The 23337-nt window shown below is 54.5% G+C and overlaps 1 protein-coding gene and 1 pseudogene across 1 annotated transcript; one reads left to right on the top strand and one right to left on the bottom strand.

Moving 5' to 3' along the window:
- Positions 1–3092: 3092 nt before the first annotated feature.
- On the bottom strand, positions 3093–15611 carry CTU1 (cytosolic thiouridylase subunit 1). The gene is made up of 3 exons (XM_026488259.4): positions 15556–15611; positions 11857–12401; positions 3093–11189 (listed from the first exon to the last, which is right to left on the bottom strand). The coding sequence occupies exons 2-3, from the start codon at positions 12362–12364 to the stop codon at positions 10627–10629; spliced, it is 1071 nt and encodes a 356-aa protein (XP_026344044.2). The 5' UTR covers positions 12365–12401; positions 15556–15611; the 3' UTR covers positions 3093–10626.
- A 5684-nt stretch (positions 15612–21295) lies between these two features.
- LOC113247303 (40S ribosomal protein S13-like) lies at positions 21296–21780 on the top strand (annotated as a pseudogene).
- Positions 21781–23337: the final 1557 nt, after the last annotated feature.

The raw sequence follows: 23337 nt of genomic DNA, 5'->3' as shown, positions 1-23337 counted from the left end.
GAGGGAGCGACGGGTACACAGGTGATGGGGACGCAGACAGAGGAGACAGGGAGGCAGGGGGTGGGGCTGGGAACTGGCAGGAGACAGCAGGGGCGGGAGGCACCTGGGACTGTCTTGTCCCCTAGGCTTTCTCACTTTGTGGTTTTCACAGTCCTGGGAGTTTGGGGAGCGGGGGCCCCAGCAGGGAGAAGGAGGGTCAGTGCAGAACTGGGGCCCCCCACCTGGGGCTGTGCAGAGGGCAGGAGCAGAGTGGGGGACAGAGACAGAGATGGAGACCCAGAAAGAGGGAGAGACAGCGGGGAGGCGGGGAGGGGCTCCAGCGGCCGAGGAGGGTCCCCTCCTAACTTGGGGCAGAGCCCACTGCCCTCAGCACCTCCCCAGCCTCTTAAATGCCCTAATGACTGCAATTTGTCCCTGGGGCTGAGCAGGTCACGGTGACTCAGGAGGCAGCCTCTGCACTCTCCCTCCCCCAACACCCCAGCACCACCCCCCACCCCCTACCCAGGCTGGCTCCCAAGCCACTTTCCTCCCTGTTTGCCCGGGCTGCTGCTTAGCCCTGTCTCTGTACCTGGGGGGTCACTCCGCGCGTCTGAATCCACACGCCGACCTCCCCGCGTGCACTTCTGTTTCCTGTGATCCCGCTCTGAGGGGCTGGCAAACCAGAAGGGCGGGATGCTGAACAGAAGGAAAGACACCCCCCCCCCCCGGGAGGGCACAGGGGTTAGGGAGGGGGCTGCTGTGCATCTGGGGGCCCTTGTGGTGACACAGATCTACAGACGAGGTGACATTTCATAGAAACCTCTGTGCACAGGCGCCTGGGGGGCTCAGTCGCTTAAGCGTCAGATGCTGATCCCAGGACCGCGGGGAGCCTGCTTCTCCTTCTCCCTCTGCCTGCCACTCCCCCTGCTTGTGCTCTCTGTCTCTCTGTCAAATAAATAAATAAAAATCTTTAAAAAAAAAAAAAAAAGAAACAACTGTGCACACACGCACAAGGGCAAACATGCACAGAGACACGGAACTAGGCTTATGGTCTAGCTAATGGCCCTCGGGGATTTCCTGGGGCTGATACAGCCCTCAGGTATTTATCTGTGACAGCATCGCCACCAGGGGAAGCTGAGGGAAGGAGCCCGCAGGACTCTGTACTATTGGACCAATTTCTTAGAGTCCATAAATATTTCCTTTTTTCCCCCCATAATTTATTTCAAAATAAATAAGCAACAAAACAATTTCCTGGTCAAGGCAAGCCTGTCCCCTCCATCTGAGCGTAAACCTTCATGTGATGGACTCACGGGGACCCTCCGCTGAGCTGGAAGACTCTGGTAAGCGTGCAGTCTCCCCCCACACTCCCCACAAAGAAGGCCCTGAGGGGTGCCTGGGTGGCTCAGTCAGCTGGGCTTGATCCTGGGGTCCTGGGATTGAGCCCGCTTCAGGCTGCCTGCTCAGTGGGGAGTCTGCTTCTCCCTCCCCCTCTCCCCTCCCCCTGCTTGTGCTCTCTCTCTCCCAAATAAATACAATCTTTTAAAAAATAAAAAAGCATAAAAAGAAGGCTCTGCTTAAGCAGAAGGCTTCAGTGAACCCTAGGGAGCCCTAGCAAAAGGCTGGCCATGCTCCAGAAATATGCTCCCTTCACCTCCTTCTCGCTCCCCAGCCCCGCCCCCAACCCCTGCATGCTCCCACCAGGTTACTCAGAGCCTTCCCGCCAGAATCTAAAACCTGGGCCACCTGCTCACCACTGCACCCATCACCTTAGCAGTGTTGTTTGCCCTGACACGGGTGGACAGAAAATATTTAATGAATGAATGAACGAATGAATGAACAGATGGCCAGAGTCCTTGCTTTCAAGGAGCTCACGGTCTGGTGGGAAAGGCCAGTGGGGCAATAGGAAACTCAATCCGGGGTGATATGCCCTCTGACAGGGAATGTGGAAGGGCCTGATGGAACCCCAGGAGTGGGGAAGGGTTCCCGAAGGGTGGGCTGTCTAAGCTGGGGCCTGCAGGGGATGAGTAGGAATTCACCAGCGGGGTGGAGGGAGTGTAAGGGGTGGGGGGGAAGAGGTGAGGGGCTTGAGTAGAGACCTTCAGACAGGAGGATGGTGACAGAGTTCAGAGGACTGGAGGGAGAAGTGGCAGGGAAAAGCAGAAGCCCAAGGGTGAGTCTGAGCAGGGTGGAGAAGAGCCGTTAGGGTCCTCAGTGGAGACCTGGGTCTGGAGCTTAGGAAAGCTGCTGGTTAGAGACAGAGGTGGGGCGTTATTAGCACAAGTGGTATGGAAGCCTGAGCGCCTGGAGCCCGCACGGGGAGACGACATCTAATGAGAGGACCGGGGACATCTGCCTGGGACCCTAAGGAAGACCCCGGTTTAGGCGGCAGGGGCCTGAAAAGAAGCAAGGGGAGAACTAGAGGGAAGACCGGGAAAGGGTGGTGTTGGGGAAGTTGAGATAACTTTTTAGGAAGGAAGAGACACGAGGGTGGGACACAGCTGGGCAGCCACTGGGAAAACGGAGAGGGGAGACTGGAAGGTTTTGGTGGCTGGTGGGACCGGAAGCAGGGGAGGAGGTGGTGGGTGAAGACCGCTCTTACACGTGGCAGGGGCGAGAGGTGTGCGACCAGCAAAGGTTGGTGAGGAGAGAGGGAAGGACAAAAACAGCTCCCATTTACTGGGGGCTTGGCACAGCCAGGCATGGTGCTGTGTTCTTTTTATTTTGTGCTTTAATGTTCAAAACTTAAAAAAAAATTTTGATTTGCACGGTGCCTGGCTGGTTCAGTCAGTGGGGCCTGCAACTCTGGATCTCAGGCTAGTGAGTTTGAGCTCCATGTTGGGTGTAGAGATAACTTAAAAATAAAATTGAAAAAATAAAAAAAAAATCGAGGGACGCTTGGGTGGCTCAGTTGGTTAAGCTGCCAGCTCTTGATTTTGGCTCAGGTCATGATCTCGGGGTCCTGGGAGGAGCCCCACGGTAGGCTCTGTGCTCAACAGGGAGACTGCCTGAGGATTCGCCCTCTCCCTCTGCCCCTCCTCCTGCTCTCTCTCTAAAATAACTCTCTCTCTCTCAAATAAATAAATAAATCTTTAAAATAAATAAAATTTAAAAAGTTGATTTGCTTTTTTATTGTGGTAAAATATACAGAACATAAAATTCACCACTAAAATCATTTTTAAGCAGACAGTTCAGTGGCCTGAAGTACATTTGTGTGGTCGTGCAGCCATGGCCGCCATCCATCTCCGAAAGGCTTCCATCTTCCCCAGCCGGAGCTCTGTCCCTGTTCAACACTTTCTCCCCGTCCCCTCACCCCAGCCCCTGCTCACCTCCATCTGCTTTCCGTTCACAGAAGTGAAATCACAATGTGACTGGCTTATGTCCCTGAGCACAATGTCCTCAAAGTTCACGTTGTAGCGTGTGTCAGAATTTCCTTCCTTTCTAAGGTGGAATCATCTTTCATTGCGCATTTTGTTTGACCAAGGAAGTTCCTCGTGTGGGTTAGCTTCTTTCCTCTCTCCCTCTCCCTCCTGCTTTCCTTCACTCTCCCTCCTTCCGTTCAACAACTCAGAGCACCCACTATGCGTGAGTCACAGTTCTAAGCACTGAGGATAGAGACATGAACAAAACAGACAGAAATCCCTGCCCTGCTGAAGCTTACATTCTGGAAGTGGAAGCAATCAAGAGAAAGTTAAATAAGTATAACACATAATATAACAATTTATCGGTGCTTTGAAAAATAATAAGAAAGTAGGGAGTGGAGTAGGGTCAGGGAAGGCCCAACTGAGGTGACCTTTGGGCAAAGACCTAAAGGTAGTCGGGGATCTCTGGGGGAATACTATCCCAGACAGAAGGAGCAACAGTGCAAAGGCCCTGGGGTGTGTCTGGGGACCAGTGAGGAGGCCAGCCTGCCTGGAGCAGAATGAGTCATGGAGAGTGTGGACCCTATGGGATAGGTACTATCTTGTCCCCATTTTATAGACTGAGAAACTGAGTCAGAGGGGAACTGGCTGGTCCAAGGTCACTGAGCTGGTCAGCGCAAGAGGAAGTGCACAAACTCCAGGACTATAGGAATCTCTGCTCCACTACCAGAATCTTCTGTTGTCCTCCAAGGCGATTTGAGGGTCAATTCCATTTATACACTGATTGAGGTGTCCAACCCCGGTTTAGTGCATTTTTCATCAGACTCACCGAACCCTTCCCGTGGTTTCGTGAGAAAGACGCTCTTATTATCTTCAATGTACAGGCGAGGAAGAGAAGTCGCCCGCCCAAGTTTACACAACGCGGAGTGGTGGCACCAAGGTTCCATGATTTGAACCCAGGCGGAGAGCTCTTAACAACCGCAGGGAGCAAGATGCCCAAGAACAAAGGGGCCGATGGTGCAACCGCCAGAGTGGTGGGATTAACTCCCGACAGGAGGAAGGACGCCTCTTCCATTGTTCCAGGAAGGAAGAAGGAAAGGGCGGGTGAGGTTTCGGGTGGGGTGTGGGTCCTGTGGCAGGAAGAGGAGGGAGGGCCCTTGGGTTGGCTTCTGTTTCCTCTGGGGAGATCGATGCCAGCTCACCTCAAGGGGCACCGGGGCGGATGGGGTGGGGGAGGTGAGGGTGGCGGACAAGGTGCCCAGGTGAAGTTGGCGATCAGGAATTTAAAGGGCATCATTGGAGCAGTCGGACGATTTTGTTTTGTTTTTCTCCAGCAAAGAGCAGGCACGTGTAGGGCTGGGCCATGGTGGGAGCGATGCTAAGACAAGGGGGTTAAGGACTCTGGGGGGCGGGGAAAGGGGTGGACTATGGGGTGTAGGAAGTGCAGACAGAAGGGGCTTGGTTGGAGGCTGCATGAGGGGGTCAGGTTGCCTCTGAGTGGAAGAACAGGTGTGGCAGGGCCACCCGCAGCTCTAGAAGCATGGGAGGCTGTGGTCAGGGAGTGGGATGTGGGGTTTGCGGCTTCAGAGGTGGAGTAGTTCTGGATGGAGATAGGGGCCAGGGTGCTACCGTGGGAATGGGGGACAGGGGAGGCGGTCTCAGACCACAGGGAGACTGGAGGACTGCAAACCCAGGGGGTCCTCTCTCTTCAACGCCCCTGAGTCCTTGTTGCCAGGGAAAGCCTGTCTCTGTTTTCACTTACAAAAAATATCAGGCAGGTTGCCAAAGACCTCGTACACATCATCACGTTGAATCCCCACAGCAGCTTTACGAGGCTTAGAGACTCTTACTGGCATCACGTCACAGGGGAGGGAACGGGGTCTCAGATAAAAGGCACTCGTCCAAGTGGCATAGCCAGGATTGGAACCTGGGTCATCCAGCTGTTAGACGCCATGCCACTTTGCCTTCAAATCTGTTCTAACCTGGGTCATCCAGCTGTTAGACGCCATGCCACTTTGCCTTCAAATCTGTTCATAAGCCATTGCGGGCAGGGAGGCCTGTGCTGGGTCCCCAGCCCCTGGGACAGCCCAGCAAGCGATGAATGCTTGTGGGATGAGCACATGGACCCTCCCCTCTGCCTTGTTGGGCCCCTGACCAGCTCTTGGTTGGCAATTTTTCTAGTACTTCCATGTGCCACATCGCTCTTAATCCCCCCATTGGCCTTGCGTGGTGCACACGTAATCGCTCCCATTCTGTAGATGGAGAAAAGCCAGAGAAATGAGGTAAGTTGCCCAACATTGCACGGTGAGCAAGTGCTGTAGCTGGGATTCAATCCTCAGCCTGTCTGGCTCGACGCCCCTCTGCTGCTGATCTCATGTGTCTCTGATTACCCAAACTTTCTGGGTAATCTCTCAGATGTCTCTGACTCAGCACCTGTGTCTGCTACGTGCCAGGCAGCCTCTGCATGCACACCTGGGTGCCCCCGATACCAGGTCAACAGGCAGCAAACATTTTTGCCCCACCTCCCTCCGTCTCTATTATCTCCCACTTATTTCTGTTTAAAAAGTGGGAAAAGATGGGGCCACCCCCAAGATCCCCCTGGTCGTCCCCTTGTTAGTAAATGACACCATCCTTTTTCCTGTTGGCTCGTGTCAAAAGCTGGGAGTGGTCCTTGATTCCTCCCTCACTCCCACCTCCCACTTTGGCAATTCCTGTCACCTTAGCGCCAAAATAGTCGCGGAATCCACACACTTCCCTCCTCTCTTACCAAGTCACATTTATCTCTCCCCTGGACAGGTGCAGTAGCATCCGAACTAATCTCACTGCTTCCACATTTGACCCGTTCCCACCTTCCCCCACCCATGCCAAGTCCAAGTCCAGCAGCCAACGTGTCCCTAAAATATAAAACAGTATCATGATTCCCCGCTGCAAATAGAATAAAACCCAAATTGGGGCGCCTGGGTGGCACAGCGGTTAAGCGCCTGCCTTCGGCTCAGGGCGTGATCCCAGCGTTACTGGATCGAGCCCCACATCAGGCTCCTCCGCTATGAGCCTGCTTCTTCCTCTCCCGCTCCCCCTGCTTGTGTTCCCTCTCTCTCTGGCTGTCTCTATCTCTGTCAAATAAATAAAGAAAATCTTTAAAAAAAGAATAAAACCCAAATGCCTCCAAGGCATTCTGTCCGGCTTATGTCCATCCCTCCTACCTCATCACTCCATCATGTGCTGTGCCTCAGCTCCTCTGGACTTCTTTGATTTTTCTCAGCATGGTAGCTGCCTTCCCAATTTAGGGTCTTTGTCTTTGCTGTTCCCTTTGCCTGGGACACCTTTCCTGCCACTATGCCTATGATCACCTTGTCTGGAGCAGACATTCCTCTCTAGTTTCTATCCCAGCCCCTTGTTGGTTTCCTTTTTATGCCTTATTTCAAACTATAATTGCTTTATGTGTTTGCGTCCTTGTTTATTGTCTTTTTTTTTCCTCTATGGCATTTATCACCATCAGATGTCCTCATGTTTTATTTACTTGCTTTATTGTGGATTCTGTCTCCCATAACTTGAGTGTCATCTCTGACAGGGCAGGGGGTTTTGCCTTCCTTATCTGATCTGTGCACCGGCACATAGTAGGTACACAGTAAATGTTTGTAGAATGAAGTAACATCTCTCTCACTTGGACTGAGGCTTCATGAGGGCCGGGACCTTGTCTTGCAGGTTCACTGCGGGATCCCCTGAGACTAGTCTACTACCCGGCATGCGGCGAGGCTCTGTATAAACAGGCTGAAGGAGTGAAATTATCTCAAAGCCTTCTTCTCTCCAGAATCTCTGCTTCTTTCCAGAAATCTGCTTCCCTCCAGAATCTCTGTACCCAATGCTTCTACCTCTTCAGACCTGACACTAATCTCCAATTACCCAGCCTTGGGAGAGCACACACAGGGGGAAGATGGGAAAGCCTATCTTTCTGAGACTGGGCTTCAAATCCCTAAGGGGAAGAAAGCTTCTGACTCTGGGGGATGAGGTTTCTGCATCATCAGCCTTGATCCTTTCACAGATCCACTGCCATACTCAACAAGAATTATGGATCCCTTGTGTTTATGTAGGGGCTACAGTTTACCAAGGCCAAAGACCACAGCAAAAGTCCTCCTCCATGATGACTAGGGCTCCTGTCTCAGCAACACCCCTGCTCTGCCCTCCACACTTACTGTGGCTTTCTCCCTCAGCAAAGGACTGTCCCGTGTTTACTACGGCCATCTGCCTAAGTGGTAAACATCTTTATTTCTGTTCGGTCTGTTTAGGACGGACTTCTCTTGTACTGGGGTTCATGTGGGAGCTCTTATGCTTACAAAACGCACCCTAGAGTTTAGTAGGACTTCCAGCCCTTGGTGAGTGCTTCTTAAATAGCCCTCATATCCGGTCCCACCATCCCATTCCCTTGCTGCTGCTCTGTTTTGGCTTCTCCCTGCAGACTTCTTGGACATGGCCCCAGAAGGAGCTTTCTGATACCCAGAGCTAGTCCTGTCTTCTCTGAACCCTTCCTAGCGCCCCCATTAGCCCCAGCAGACAGCCCTCAGGATGCGGCGGCTTTTCAGTCTTCTCAGGGGCCCAGCCACCTGGGCTAACTCCTCCCTAGCCATCCTGCCCTGGGAGCTGCCATTCCACCCAGGTTCCGGGTGCTTCCTGACCTGCAGACCTCTGCACCTGCTGTTCTTTCAGCCTCGTCTCCCTCCCACCGCTTTCTTGTGCTCAATCTTTCTTTCTTTTCTTTTCTTTTCTTTTTTTAAAGATTTTATTTATTTGAGAGAGAGCGAGAAGGAGCAGGGGGAGGGGCAGAGGGGGAAGCAGACTCCCCGCTGAGCAGGGAGCCCAATGTGGGACTCAATCCCAGGACCCTGGGATCATTACCTGAGTCAAAGGCAGACACTTAACCGACTGAGCCACCCAGGCGCCCCATCTCGTGCTCATTCTTACTCACCTTTGGAGCCTGGTTGAAACACTACCTCCTTCGTAAGGCATTCTATGATGCCCCATGTGAGCCGGGCACCCCACCTCTGGGCTCCCCTGTGTCCTTGCTAACTCCCCACTGTGGCACGTATCCCTGTCCATACCTGCCTTCCCCACCAGAAGGGGAGCCCATTGAGGGCAGGGACTGGGGCTGACTCAGCTGTTTCCCCAAGGCTCCGCACAGGGCCTGGCTCCTGGGAGGTACCAGTAAATGTTTGCTGCGTGAATAAAGGGATGATCCTTATCACTCCTCTGCTCAGAACTCTCTGACTTCCGTCTCAAAACTGAAACTGAGCCTACACCATCTGGTCCCTCTTAGGTCTCTCCTACTCTCCCCCCTCCACCACTGTCCTGCCTCAGTTTGCACTCTCTGTTCCTCTGCCGGCAACGCTCTTCCCACCAATCTGCAGAGCTCGCTGCCTCCCTTGGACAGGTCTTTGCTCAATTCTATCTACCCCACTGTTTTGTGTGTGTCCCAGCCGATCGATAACCAGTGTTGTGTCCGGCCCGGCCCTTGTGGTTCTCATGATTGCAAGATGCCCTCAAAAGTAACCAGGAAACTTAAAAAAATATAAAGTTTTTTTTTTTTTTTAATTGGGGGCCATACAGAGAGGTCACAGTGGAGGGTGGGTGCACGGGTCTCTGGGGTTCTGCCTTTATGGGGGTCCAGGGGGGTACCTAGGGTTCCACGGGCTCACTCTTTGTGAATTTAAAACAAGAGTGGGGATTGAAAGTGTGGGAAGAGGAAAAACAATCTGCAGGGTGATTTTGACTTACGGAAATCCATTAAGATCTCTGAAACAAAGGAGCCTGGGGGGGGGGGGGAGGCGGCCTCGCTTGTATCTAGTCGTGTGGCTGGCAATCTGTTTACCAGATAGCCATCTTTGAAGTGGGTGCCTTGGCAAGCAAAGCTCAAGTCAGGCGCTTGCATTACAAAAAAGAGAAAACCCAACTGTCAGGGCTTACACGACACCTCCTTAAATGTTGGCCTGTTTCCATCCCCTGATTTATTACCACCTGACATACTGTATATTCCACTTATTTTTCTCCTTTCCTTTTTGGCCTCTCCCATTCGGGCGGGTGTGTGTTCACTGCTGTCACCCATGAAGTGCTCAGTGAATATTTGCGGAATGAATGAATGCCTGAACACACAGGTCTTGAGGTCAAGGAAGGTTTCCAATGGGGCCTTCATCTTTCTGCCAGACTGCGCCGCTCGCCCTTGGTGCCTGGCTCGGACCAGGAAGACCAGGGAGGAGGTGACAGCAGGGAGCGGAGCTCCCACCCAGGCAGCAGAGAGACCTTGGTCAACCGTGGCCACCCGATGCACAGGTGTGGGTACAGTGACCTCTTGTGGCCAAAGCCTAGGACAGCATCTTCCCAGTTCCCCCGTGGGGCCCTCAGGTCCCCTGTGAGGTCTGAACAGCGGTTGCATCGGAAAGGAGATGGGCTGTTAAGTATAATATACATACTGTATTTCAAAGGCTTAGTACAAAAAAAAAAAGACCGTAAAATATCACATAGTTTTAAAATAACATGTTAAAATTGTAATATCTGGGATATTTAGGTCAAATATATTTATTTGGGTCAAATAAAATACATTATTAAAAGTTCACTTGTTCCCCCTCCTTTAAAATATATGGCTCTTAGAAAACTTAAAATTACACATATGACTCACATTATATTTCAATAGGGTAGTGCTGAACCCCAGGCGGAATCTAACCACCCACCCACCGCCTGGTGTGGAGGGACAAACTCCAGCTAGGTGACCTCAGTCCAGTGACCGAGCCTCAGGCTACAGCCAGTGAGACCGCGGTGTGGATGAAATCAGACGGAGCAGAATCCGCGGTAGGTACAGCACTCAAAGAGAAGCATCCCGATTACCGTAAATGAGAGAGCCCATCGAGTGAAGCTGTTTTGCTTATCCCACTACCGGCAAACATGACACATAGTAGGTCCTAAAGAAGCGTTAGGGCTCTCCTGCGCATGCCCAGAACCTGGCAGCGTACTAGGCAAGCAGCCCAATACTACCGGCTCTGGCAGGGAAAGTTGCTCAGTTCTCTTTCTTCCAGAACAAGAGTTCTGGTCTCCAGCCCCTCCTTCCTCAGATCCTGGAGTCCTGGCCCCAGTTCCTCCTTCTCCAGCCCCCCAAACCTCCTCCCTCAGACCCAAGGATTCCAGCCCCCAGCCCCTCCTCCCTCAGACCCAGGGATCCCGGCCTCAGCTTCTGCGGGGTCACCGGTAACCGGTCCCGTCCGTCCCCCTCCCAACCTCACACCGAAGCCCGGGCGGAGGGGGTTTATCCACAGCGCTCCTTACAGGCCGCCCCGCACTGCCCGGCGGCGGGGTCCGGCGCAGACCCGGGGTCGCTGGCTGGCGGGGGCGGCCCCTCCTCGTCGCGGCCCCCGCGGCCCTTGCCGATGGCCAGGCGGGGCCGGCCGCGCTGCAGGCCGTCCAGGAGGGCGCAGGCCTGGCACAGCGCGCGGCTGGCCAGCGCCCCGCAGCGGGAGCAGGCGCCGGGGGGCGGGGGCCGCGCGGCCGGGGCCAGGGCCAGGCGCTCGGCCGAGTGCACCAGGTCCAGCGCCGCCGACGGCCGCGCCGCCTCCAGGAGCTTGAGCAGGTGGCGCGCGTGGCCGCGGAAGGCCTCGGGCGCGTAGACGCACTCCTCCGAGAAGTAGTCGAGGCGGCGGAAGTGCGCGTACAGCACCACCTCCTTCTGCGAGGCCAGCTGCAGGGGCCGGCAGCGCGGCAGTGCGCCCCCCTCGCCCCGCGAGCCCAGGCCCCCGCCCCGCGCCAGCCGGCCCGCGTCGCCCCGCAGGAAGTTCATGAGCACGGTCTCCGCCATGTCGTCGGCGTTGTGGCCTGGGGGACAGAGGGGCAGCAGGTGAGGTGGGCGCGCCACCTTGGGGCAGCCGGGACCCAGCAAGACCGGGAGCGAGAGTGGCACGCCGCGTGCGACCCGGCCACGGAGAGCCCACCCCCAGGACCCAGAGAGAGACGGGGAGGGGATGTGCAAAGTGGCAGAGTGGGTGACCAGGCGTTGGAGACCCCCCAACCCCCAGACCTGCGGGTCAGCCAGGACCCAGAGGGTGCGGAGGAGATGCGGAGAACAGCAGGGAGGGCCAGACAGGCCGTGAGGACCCCCAGGCACCACGGGACAGCCAGGTGGAGGCTGGAGGTGGTCACAGTGAGAAACTAGAGGGGAACACACACAGGCTCCCGGGGAGCCACTCGGGTGGCCTCGTTTGCCACCCACTTATCAACAACCAGGCCCTGCACTAGTTGCCTTTTCACGACGGTAGTTAAAGTGTTTAGCGCTACAAATATCATCTCAGTCTCAGAAGTGGGCCTCCCACTGCAGAGAAAGCTACTGCAGTTGGCTTCTGATGGATGCTACCACTTCCCTCGCCTCCTTGTGCGAAGGGAGACACAAAGAATGTCATTTTTTAAAATGCAGGGAACCACAGCCCCCGGAGAGTACCCCCACCCCTCTCGGTGCCGGCCCCTCGGCTGCAGGCCCTGCGCTCACCCGTCACGATGTGCGTGGCTCCCACGAGGCGCGCCCCTTCCTCCAGCGCGCGGCGCCGCAGCACCCCGCAGAAGGTGCAGCAGGCGCGGCTGCGGCCGGTACCTGCCGTGCTGCGGGCCACGGCGTCCATCGTCCAGCCCCCGAAGAGGTCTGCGTAAGCCACGACTGTGAGCGGGAGGTCCCAGCGCGCCGCCTGCCGCCGCACGGCCGCCAGCGCCGCGTCCCGGTAGCCCCCGATGCCCTCGTCCACGGCCACCAGGCGCAGCGAGACGCCCAGGCGCGGCGCGAGCTCGCGCAGCACGTGCGCCAGCACCGTGGAGTCCTTGCCGCCGGAGGCGCCCACGGCCACCACGGCGCCGGGCGGCAGCAGGCGGCCCGCCAGCACCGTGTGCAGCACCTCGGCCTCGAAGGCGATGCAGAAGCAGGCCCCACACAGCGCTTGGCCGGAGCGCGGGCGGCGGAGGGCAGCGCGCGCCGCGTGGCAGGAGGCGCACTGCGGGGCGGGCATCGCGAGTTCCGGGCGGGCTGGGAGGAGTCGGCTTCTCCTGCACCGGGAGAGAGGGGAAGCAGGTTACTTGCGGATTCTGGTTTGCGGGGTTGTTGCCTCCGGGGAGGCTGCCAGCTAGCTCCCCTGCCCAAATTCATCCAGGGCCAGGCCTGTGCGGTAGAATAGGCTTTTTCTGGGCGTTCTGGCTTCAGGAGGCTTCTCGTAATGCACCCCATTGTGCACCAAGTAGAGAAGGAGTCTAAGAGTTGGTATGGGGATGGTGGGAAAGACAAGCAAGTTACGCTCAGAATTAGGTTGTGTGCTGTTTGGGGGGATGGGGACAGCCCATTAAGAAGCCGTTTCACAGTCTTCAGGGAGGCTGGTCCCTGGTACAGCACGAAACAGAGGGACAGGGTGGAGACCTTTGACCTGGACCTCCAGGGGTGTTTAGAGAGCCTGGAAAAGGGTTAGCAACTCAGGACAGAGGAGGGCAAGGGGAATGCAGCTCTGTTCGGGGTAAGGGGGAGAAACGGGAGAGACCAACCAGATTTCACTTTGGGGGGGTGGGGGAGATACTGTCTCCAGGAGTGAGCCCTGATGGCATCGTCTGGAGGGCAGGGTGATCACCAACTCCAGGGAGACACAGACGCAGCGTGGGTCGTGTCTCCAAGGACACCAACCGGGGCTGCTTCTGCTTCCCAGGCAGGGTGGATGGGCCTCCAGGATTGGACTCCATTCTGCTCTGGTATCAGAATCTCCCACGAGTTTCTATGGACTTACAAAACATGGATTGGCCCATCCTTGACCCCTTTCTGTCCCCCTCCTCCTACCTGGTTCCTCCCCAGCAGAAACTCCAATTCTCCAGCCACACCCTCCTTGGTGCCACATGCCTGGTAAACCCATAAAAATCCGCCAGGCTCCATACCCCCTCTCCAGGCCGCCACTGCCTCCAGCCTGGTCTAGTGCAGGAGCCTCTGAGCAGCTCACCCTGCTTCTAGCATTTGCCACAATGCGTGGAGTCACCTTACTTGACTTTGTTTACTGTCTGTGACTTCCTGAGGCAGGGCCCGTACCATTCAAATGTCTAAGAGGCATCTCAAAACCCAGACTCCGGATTCTTCTTCCCACACCTGCTTCTCCTGCAGGGAAGAGCAGCTCCGTCCTTTCAGCTGCTCAGGCCAAAAGCCTGGGGGGCCAGGACCCTGGCCTGCTCCTGCTTCACCACTCTTCTCACTCTCCCCATGGGTGACTCCAAATTCCAATGTCGGGTCACAGCCGCTCCTCCACATGTCCCACGGAGGACACCCCAGAGATGTCCTCAGACCCCAAGCCCCAAATGCCCAAATAGAAGATAGCAGATCCTGTCGGACTATAGTTTCTACGCAGACTCAGAAGCCAATACTCCTCACCATCTGCACGGCAGCCAGCCTAGTCTGAGCCACCGTCTCTTCCCACTTTAGGAAAAGCCAGGGGCCTCTGAGGCACTCTGTGATCTGGCTCCTTTTTCTCTGACCTTGTCTCCCCGTCTCCTCCATCATGCTGGTCTGTACTGTCAAACACTCCGGGACACACACCTAGCGCAAGGTGTTCACACTGGCTCTTCCCTCTGCTCAGCTACTCTTCCCTGTACTGGGCCGGCAAGCAGCCCCGAGGAGCCATCAGCCGTGACCATCAGCTGCCTCTGTCACATTTGAGCAACAGCCCCTTGAAATGTTTTCTCTTTTGACTTTATCCTCCCTCCGCTCTCATGCTTTGTCTCCCGCAGGGTCTCTAGTCTCTTTTGGAGAGTTTCCTTCATGGTCCTCAGGTCCTGCCCAGCCCGTTCTCCTTGTGGGTGACTCTGACTTGTGATGTCCAGCCGGCTGAGCCTGCAAATGCCCCACTGAGGATCCTGGCTAGGCCTTCTCTCAGCTCCCGAGCACCCACACTGGCCAGCCTCCAATCCCCCCTTCCCCCAGGTAGAAACCTGTTCTTGCCCAGCTGTCTCCTGAGGGCACCACCACCTTCTGCCCACCTCCTCCACAGGACAGGACATGAAGTCACCCTGGATTCATCCCTCCTCTTGCCCTAAGTCTACAGTCACCCAGTTCTGGGGGCCGGCCTCTTGAAGGAGGAAGACCCTGGCAGTGTTGAGTCTGTCCGGGTTGTCAGAGACTCATAGGCCAGGATATGGAGTTTGAATTTTATTCAGAGAGGGTTTTGAGCAGGAAAGGGATATGATCTGACTTATGCTTTAAAAGGATCCTATTGACTGCTGTGCGGGGAGCATATTTGAGGGGGTAAGCGCAGAGGCAGGGAGGCCAGGGAGGAGGCTATGGCAATAACCAGTGAGAGTTGCAAGTGGCCTGGGTGGGGGTGGTGGCAGTGGAGGTGGGAAGGAAGGGTGGGACTCTGGACCTGTTTTGAAGGTAGAGTCCATAGGACTTGCACAAGACTTGGATTGCGGTGGAGGCTCAGCTGATGAGAAAAGACGAATGGAGACTGATTGGAGGTTTTGGGCAGAGCCCCCAGGAGGATGATGGGGCCATTTCGTCAGGAGGGCCACCAGGAATTCCATTTGGACATACCAGGTTTGAAGTGCCTGCTAAGCACCTTCCTGTGGAAGACTGTAGGGATCCAGCCTGGGTCAGGCACCCGCTCCAGGCTCACAGAGCCGCTAGTATGCCTCCACCCCCGCCTGACCACGACTCGACCTGTCAGTAGCAGACCTGTCCCCTTCGGGGTACTAAAGGCAGGGACTGGGTCTGCCTCGTCCACCGCCGTCTCCCCCCAGCTTCACATAGGCCTTGGCACAGTGCCAGCGCTCAGTAAATAACTGTAGAATTGGGCATAATAAATGCCCCCAGAAGAAGAGACCCGGGCCCCAGGGATGCCTCCGGATTGCAGCCTTGTCAGAGGGACGATAGTGTGTGACATCCTTCTATCAGAACAGAGGTTCGAGGACACACTAGTGGCCTCCTGGATGTACCCGATGCTGTGGGGGTGGGCAGGGAGACGGTGGAATCCCCACCTGGGGAAACGGGTGGCTGGGCAAGAGACAAGATGGCCCACAGTGTCCAACGTGGGGATCCTGGCCAGAAAGCCTCTGGGACACAGACGTTAGGGAATCACGGGCGCTGGTGTCACCACTCCTCGAGCCTCTCAACTTCACATGGCATCGCAATTAAGAGCAGGGGCCCATGGGCCCATCCGCGTCCAGAGGAACTACTCACCTAGACAGAACGCGGTACTAAGACGTCCGAACGGCCCCACACGCGGAAGTCTGGCACGGAAGTGGCTCCGGAGACTACGACTCCCACAGGGCTTTGGGGGCTGTCTTGCCTACTGCTCCCAGAACCCCATGCGGCGCCTCCGAAGCACCTGAGGCTACTGGGCCTGCTAAGCCTACAACTCCCAAGAACCCTTGCGGCCCCTTCTGTCGCTTGCTAACGAGTACTGCCCGGTTTCCTTTATGCGCCTGCGCACCGGCTTGGGAAAGAGGCAGAGCCGCGAGATTATTTTTGGATTTTTTTTGCTCCTCCCCGCCCCCCCCCCCCCCCCCCCCCGTGGCAGTGCGCTGTCGCCGTCACCGTGCAGTACACTTAAAAGGCGAAGCAGCTGTATTCGGATTATCTGCTTTTGCGGGATTATTATAGGCTTTATTATTTTTTTTAAAGATTTTATTTGTCAGAGAGAGCACGAGCAGGGGCCGTGGCAGGCAGAGGGAGAGGGAGAAGAACGCTCCCCGCTGAGCAAGGAGTCAGAGCGGGATTCGATCCCACGAACCTGGGATCATGAGCCAAAGTCAGATGTTTAACCGCCTGAGCCACGCTGTGCTCCTTATTATAGGCTTTATTTTTATTTATTATTATAGGCTTTAAAAGCTATTGTAGAGTGGAGTGGCAGGAAGGACTTGAAGGTGGGAGAGCAGTGGTTGCTCGCCGGTGTGAAAGAAGGACGTAGCGCATGAGGATGTCGAATGGGGAGACGGAGCAGTGTGTGTGAGCCGAGGTCTGTGCGTGCTTCAGCTGTTAGTGCTTTGGTGGTGGTGGTGGTGTGTTGGGGGGGGAATAGGGGGGTAGTTCTCTGGACATGGCTCCTGACTCTGGATAGTGGGTGAGTTTGAGGTTCCAGCCAGTGAACCGGATAGTACACACTTCGTTTCACGAGGAGGTGGAGCTGGAGCGCGGAGAGCAGGTAAGAAAGGACTTGGCTGGACCAGGAGACCCCAGAGACCCTGACTTCCGAGACCTCCTGGACCCCAGAAATCCAGTAGTCCCTAGGGCCAGGGTCATGGAGACTCAGAGTTCCAGTAACCCAGGGGCCTGGAGACCCTGACCCTCTAGACTATTACTGAGAAATTATGCTCTAAAAAATATACCCAACAAAAATACATATTCATATCAAAGACATGTTTGTAGCAGCGCTCCTCCTCATAGTTCCAGACCCGAAATAACCCAAATGTTCCTCTAATGTAGGAGGTTTGTGTAATGTATGGCATAGGCACACAAAGAAATTCTTTCAGCAGCAAGAATAAATGAATTGCTCTTATGTGTGTGGGTGACTCTCACAATAAAATGTTAAGCACAAGAAGCCAGACACTGGAAGATCCCAACGACATAAAAGTCAAAAACAGAGGAAACTGATCAGTGATGGTAGAAGTCACTATAGTGGTTACTTTTCTGGGGGGAGGGGGAGTAACTAGGACTGGGTGCCGTGGGGCTTCTTGATTTAGGTGGTTGCGCCAGGAATGTCATCATCATATGAAAATTTATCAAGCTTATCTTTATAATCTGAACTGTTTCCTCTATGTATGTTCTGCTTCAATATCTTTTGCTTTAGAACAGCATAATGGGAGGGGCACCTGGGTGGTTCCGTGGGTTACGCCTAGGACTCTTGATTTCAGCTCAGGTCACGATCTCATGGGTCCCTGGGATCGAGCCCCATGTTGGCCTCCATGGTCAGCAGGGAGTCTTCTTGAAAGAGTCTCACCCTCTCTCTAAAAATAAATAAATCTTTTTTTTTTAGGTAACTAAGGGGATATTTCACTCAAATAAATGATAAGACTTTAAATGCAGACATATAAAAATTATAAGAAAAATATAATTTACTGAAACGGTCTCAAGAAGAAATGAAAACCTCAAATAGCCATGTATCCATAAAGGAATTGATTCAGTAGGAAACATCTTTTTCGGGGGGGGGGGGGTTCACTGGCAGGTTCTGAATGTGCAAGGCAGAAGTAATACCAATTTTTCATGAATCTGTCCAATATGAAAGACACGTCAGCCAGGATGACTTTTGGAAGTCTTTTGCTTTCTCCAGGCTTCATTAAGTCCTGCAGAGTAGGGAAGTGATACTGACTGGTCTCCGACAAGCTCTCCATCTCTGGCAACTGCGGGTCTGAAGTTGCACTAATACATACAATTACGATCCTTTTCATACCCACTGGCTTCTTCTTGGGGTTCATTTTTGGGTTTTTTGGGTTTTTTTTTTTTTTTAATCATTCTTGCTATACCAAGAGACCTTGGTGACCAGACTGTCCCAGGACAGTGCCTGGCATTTATGGTTCGAGAGATGTCTCTGCTGCTGGTAGGGCCGCTATAGTCCATGCTGTGGAAAGGTGAGTGGACCAGGAGCCAGAGGAGTCTAGGGCAGGGAGTGAGGGTGGAGCCTGAGGCTCTCTCTCTCCAGGGGCTTTGGTGCAGGGTCCAGAATATGACTTTGAAGTGCAGAAATTGGGGACATGGATCTCCATCCCCCCAGTTACTTGGGTCAGGACTCCTTGACTTACTCCACGTGACTTCTTTTCTTCCCTCCCCCCCCATCCCTGCTCCCCAACCCCGAGTCGGTGAGTCCTGTAAGCTTCATCTCCTGAAAATGTCCCAAATTGCTCCTTTCCTCATCCTCTCTGTTCCATCCCCTCCCCTTCACCCGTATGGCCTTGACCATTGCTCCTTCCTTGTCCCCAGCCTCCTGGTCTCCAGTAGCTTCGCTCAAGTCTGTGTCCCACATAGCGCAGGCCCAGAAAGGTTTCCCTGCCCCCAGAGCCCACCCCACCCCTTCCCTGCTCAGAGCCCTTGAGTGGCTCCCCTACATCTCGGGTTAAGTTGCTCAGCACATCCGGTGCAGAAACTTCCCTGCCCTCCCTAGCAGGCTCCAGAGATATTTGCCGTTCCTTTCATCTACAAGGCTCAGTGCCTTTGCTTGTCACTCTTCCAACGGCGGAGCCTTCCTCCACATGTTAATATGACCAGTGCTCCTCCTCCTTCCAGTCTCAGCTCAGCCTCTTTCCCTCCAGGGTCTTTCAGCCACTCTAGACTCCTGGATTTGTGTATCTATGAGCATAGGTCACACAGTTAGGCATCCTCTGCGTCTGAGTGGGAGGAAGGAGAGACAGACCTCTCAGCTCCACCATCCCTGTCTGCTCCCCAATGGATCCTGGTCTGTGTGGCCGATAGTAACTTCCTCCCTTGCTGAGCTGGTCCCGGGAGGGAAAAGCCCTGAGCCCATCCCAGCCCTCAGGGGTCCTGGAGCTGCCCCATGTAGGGGTGGAAGATGAAGGGGAATTCACCTGCCAGGCTCAGCACCCGCTGGGCTCCCAGCACGTTTCCTTCAGCCTCTCTGTGCAGAGTGAGTTGTACACAGGTTCTGGGGGTGGACTGCCTAGTCCGGGGTTTGGGGTGTGGAAGGGACTGGGCTCTGGGGACAGAACTTCCTCCCCTGTGCCCCCTTCCGCAGGAAGCCCCTCTGCCTGCAACTGTGTGACTGAGAAGCAGGAGGGCTCCTGGCCTCTAATCCTCACCCTGATCCGAGGGGCCCTCATGGGGGCTGGCTTCCTCCTCACCTATGGCCTCGGCTGGGTCTACTACAGCCGGTGAGCGGGCCTGTCCCTCTGCAGGGAAGGCTGGTGACGGGTCTGAGTTCTGGGGGGGCTGAGCGGTCCCACCCTGCCTGGAGTTAGAACTGGAGCGGCGGCTCTCTGATCGGAGACCCGTGTTGGTTCCGCAGGTGTGGAGGCCTCCAGGGAGCGAGGCTGAGAGTCCTGACCGAGCCTCCCTCCTCCTCAACACGGGACTGAGGTGTGGACCTGAAGCCCAGGGGGACAGGTAAGCGACGTCATGGCCAGCTTCCTCCTGGAAACACTTGGCCCACACGCCCTGTGACTGTTCCTTTGTGTCTGTCTGCCCCACTCCCCATCTACGCACCTCCTGTCCCATCCCTGTTCCCTCCCGTCCCAGTCTCAGTCCTCTGTTGGAGGGACTAGCCTTTGGGGCCTTGTCTTCCCACCACTCAAGAGTTCCCTTGTTAACACTATACAGTTGTTTTTTTTTTTTTAAGATTTTATTTATTTATTTGATAGAGACAGAGACAGCCAGCGAGAGAGGGAACACAAGCAGGGGGAGTGGGAGAGGAAGAAGCAGGCTCATAGCAGAGGAGCCTGATGTGGGGCTCGATCCCATAACACCGGGATCACGCCCTGAGCCGAAGGCAGACGCTTAACCACTGTGCCACCCAGGCGCCCCAACACTATACAGTTTTTAACTCAAAATTTGGTTCCTATTTTATACCAGATTTGTTACCTTCCCCCCTAAATTTGTACTTTTAATGCTCTGCATTCCACAAGCATTTATGTATCACCCACTGTGGGAACAGAAAGCCCAACATTCTCAGAGGTTACAACTGTGAATGACGGCCGTGCTGTGTTATGTGACAGGAATCCTTATCAACAGCAGTACCAGATAATCAGTGGCCCCAAACTGTCAGCTCCACTCCAGCTGCCCCTCCACCCCAACCGCCCCAGGGCAGCAGGAGAGAACACCTGAAAACGCAAATCCGACCATTTCACTCCCTGACTCTCTAGCTTTAGACCCTTCCATGGCTTCTCTTTCTCATGAAAATAATGAGAAAGTAGGAAATATGGCCCATGAGATGGGCCTTAGTCCCCCCTTTTGACTGTATTAGGCAGGGTTCTCCAGAGAAACAGAACCAAACAGAGATTTACTATGAAGGACTAACACAATTATGGAGGCTGAGAGGTCCCACAATCTGCCACCTGAAAGCTGGGGACCCAGGAAAGCCTGGGGATGTAATTCCAGTCTGAGTCCCAAGGCCTGAGAAGCAGGGGAGCTGATGCTGCAAATCCCAGTCCAAGAGCAGGAGAAGACCGATGTCGCAGCTCACAGGCAGGCCGGAAGGGAATGAGTAAGCTCTTCTTCTGCTTTTTGTTCTTTGCAGGCCTCCAGTAGGTCGGATGATGCCTACTGGCATCGGAGAGGGTAGTCTACTGAGTCCACTGATTCAAATGCTGATCTCATGTGGAAATACCCTCACAGACACACCCGGAAATAATGTTTAATCCGGGCATCCTGTGCCCATTCAAGTTGACACATAAAATTGATCATCACACTGGCCTAGGAAACCAATGTTCAGCATATACATACAGACAGACAGACAGACACACACACACACACAGCCGGGCATTGGTCATTCTGAGTACTGAGGTGGTGGGCCATATCCTATCCTTTGCTCAGAGAAGATGGGGTCCTGTGAATAGGCAAATGGCCCTAGTGGTCAGGTCAAAAATATCCTGGGACAATGTCTTAGTAGGTGAGAAATGCTAGGGACACTGTTTTCCTGGATCATTTGTGTGTCACTGTAAACCTCTCTCTGGGCCACCTGTGCCCACCTGCGTCACCCATCCAGGTACCGGGCCTCCATGGTCCTTGCCCCCAGCAATTCAGCCAGGTTTCCCCAACACGCTGTCTGCCTCCCAGCAGTTGAGCACTGTTATGTCACACTGACAACGTGAGCCCCCGGAGCAGCCACAGGCTGTGAGAGCTGCAGTAACACCTACCTCTCCACTGACCTCAGAGCCTCGTGGTCGCTGCTCCCGCTTCTCCCTTCTCTTGTGGCCAGCTTTCACCTGGAAGCAACTACCGTCGCTCTCTTTTTCGCTGCCTGACCACCGCCATCATGGGTCGCATGCAGGCTCCCAGGCAGGGCCCGACCCAGTGGGCTCTGCCTCGCTCCCACCACAGCGCCCCCACCTGGCTGAAGTTGACGTCTGATGACGCGAAAGGAGCAGATCTACAAATTGGCCAAGGAGGGCCTGACTCCCTCACAAGTCGGCGTGATACTGAGCGACGCCCATGGTGTTGCCCAAGTACGTTTTGTGACAGGCAATAAAATCTTGACAATTCTTAAGTCCAAAGGACTTGCTCCTAATCTTCCCGAGGATCTCTACCATTTGATTACGAAAGCTGTTGCTGTTCAAAAGCATCTTGAGAGGAACAGAAAGGATGAGGATGCGAAATTCGGACTTATTCTGATCGAGAGCCCTATTCACTGGTTGGCTCAATATTATGAGACCAAACGAGTCCTTCCCTCCCCCTCCCCCGCTGCCCACCAATTGGAAATACGAGTCATTCACAGCCTCTCCTCTGATTGCATACATTTGACTATGTACTCAAGCAATAAAACCATTGTCTAACTAGAAACAACAACAACAACAACCTGGAAGCAAGCAGGGAGGGGATTTCTTGGAAATGTAGTCTTCAGACCAAATGAAGGCCTCAGACCACCATTTAAGAGCCATCCTTGAAATGCAGTATGTAGAAAAATTCATCAGGCCAGTAAACCTCCCGTTACCTTTTCCCTATTAGCTCTGAATTGTGCGGGCTACTGATTCGGTTATCTGTTGCTGCATGTCAAACTACCCTATGACCTGGTAGCCTGAACTTCTATCCTATTTCACGATGCTGGTGCTATAAATTGGGCAGACTCCAGCTGGGCAGTTGCACTCCTAGCTTGCTTTTGGCGCTTTCAGGCGGTCATGTTGAGGTTGAGATGGTGGCTGGGATCTGGGGCTGGGTGTCCGACCCTCCGGGTTCCTCTATGTAGCCTCTCTCTCCAGCAGGGTCCCCGGATTGCTTACACGGATGCCCAGATATCTGCAAGGCAGGAGTGGAAACTACCAGGCCTTCTTAATGTATGAGTCTGGAACCCCTTGTCCTCCACATTCTGTTGGTCAAAGCAGTCATGGGACCAACCTTGATTCGAGAGGAGGAGATAATAATACACTTTATCTCGTAATGAGAGGAGCTCCACATTTGTATAAAGGAGGGGTGGGGTTGTTGGGGAATGTCCTTGGAGGCTGGTTCCTACAGCCACTCATCTGTCTTGAGTGTTGGCTGCCTCCTCTGGGGGGATTACCTCTCTCTGTCAGGGATGTTCAGAAAATGAAATGGAACCAGATATGTAAAAGGGCAACATTTTCCCTGTGCTTGGACCGGTGACAACAGCCTGGCATTATCCGTAGGACATTTCTGAGGGTGGGTAGAAGGATAAGGAGGAGAGACTCAGGTCTCCCCTTCCCCTGAGTTTCCCCTCCCAGGTAGACCTGAGCCCTCCCTGGCACATCGGACATGCTGGCTGTCCCGACTCCAGACCTAGGATCCCTGTTCTGTGGGGTCGGCCCCCCCGCCCCCTCTGCCCAGAGCTGTGGACATGCCCCACGTCAGCACTGCCCTCTGAATCAGCACCACGGACAGCACCATCGAGCTTTCAGAGGGATCCCCGGGAACCTGGTAAGTCCTGCGCAGAGAAAGCGCCCCCTATGGGTGGTGGCCCCACTTCTGCTGGGGCAGCGTGATGTTGATGGCAAACACAGCACAAAACTTGTGCTGGAGGAAGATTTCTAGCACAGTGGAAGACTGAGTGGGATTGAGAACACAATACCTGAGAGTCCAGAATTTCTCAGGGTACCAAGATCACCTGCGGAATTCACATCCCTTGAGATTGCCTGAACTCCCTACCATGTCTACTTGTCCCTGAGAATTCGCCTTGCAGAACTCACTTTGCAGTCCAGGAGAGCAAGAGCCCCACGCACCCCCAGCCTATGCCTCTCCCCTCCCAGTTATCTCCCCTATGACACTGAAATTGTCCAATAATCTGTCTCTCGACTAGATACCGCCCCCCTCAAAGACAAGGGCTAGATCTTTCATACTCGCCCCCTT

Source organism: Ursus arctos, unplaced genomic scaffold (assembly GCF_023065955.2).
Source record: "Ursus arctos isolate Adak ecotype North America unplaced genomic scaffold, UrsArc2.0 scaffold_19, whole genome shotgun sequence".
In the NCBI taxonomy this organism is placed as follows: Eukaryota; Metazoa; Chordata; class Mammalia; order Carnivora; family Ursidae; genus Ursus; species Ursus arctos.
The sequence above is the reverse complement of the archived record's forward strand: the minus strand, read 5'-3'. Positions and strand labels throughout refer to the sequence as shown.

Bases quoted from the DNA above. Each gene is read 5' to 3' on its own strand.
- CTU1 (XM_026488259.4), bottom strand. From the start codon at position 12,364: ATGCCCGCCCCGCAGTGCGCCTCCTGCCACGCGGCGCGCGCTGCCCTC. The intron at 11,190-11,856 runs GTGAGCGCAGGG...TCTGTCCCCCAG, and splicing joins AGCCACGCACATCGTGACGG to GCCACAACGCCGACGACATG.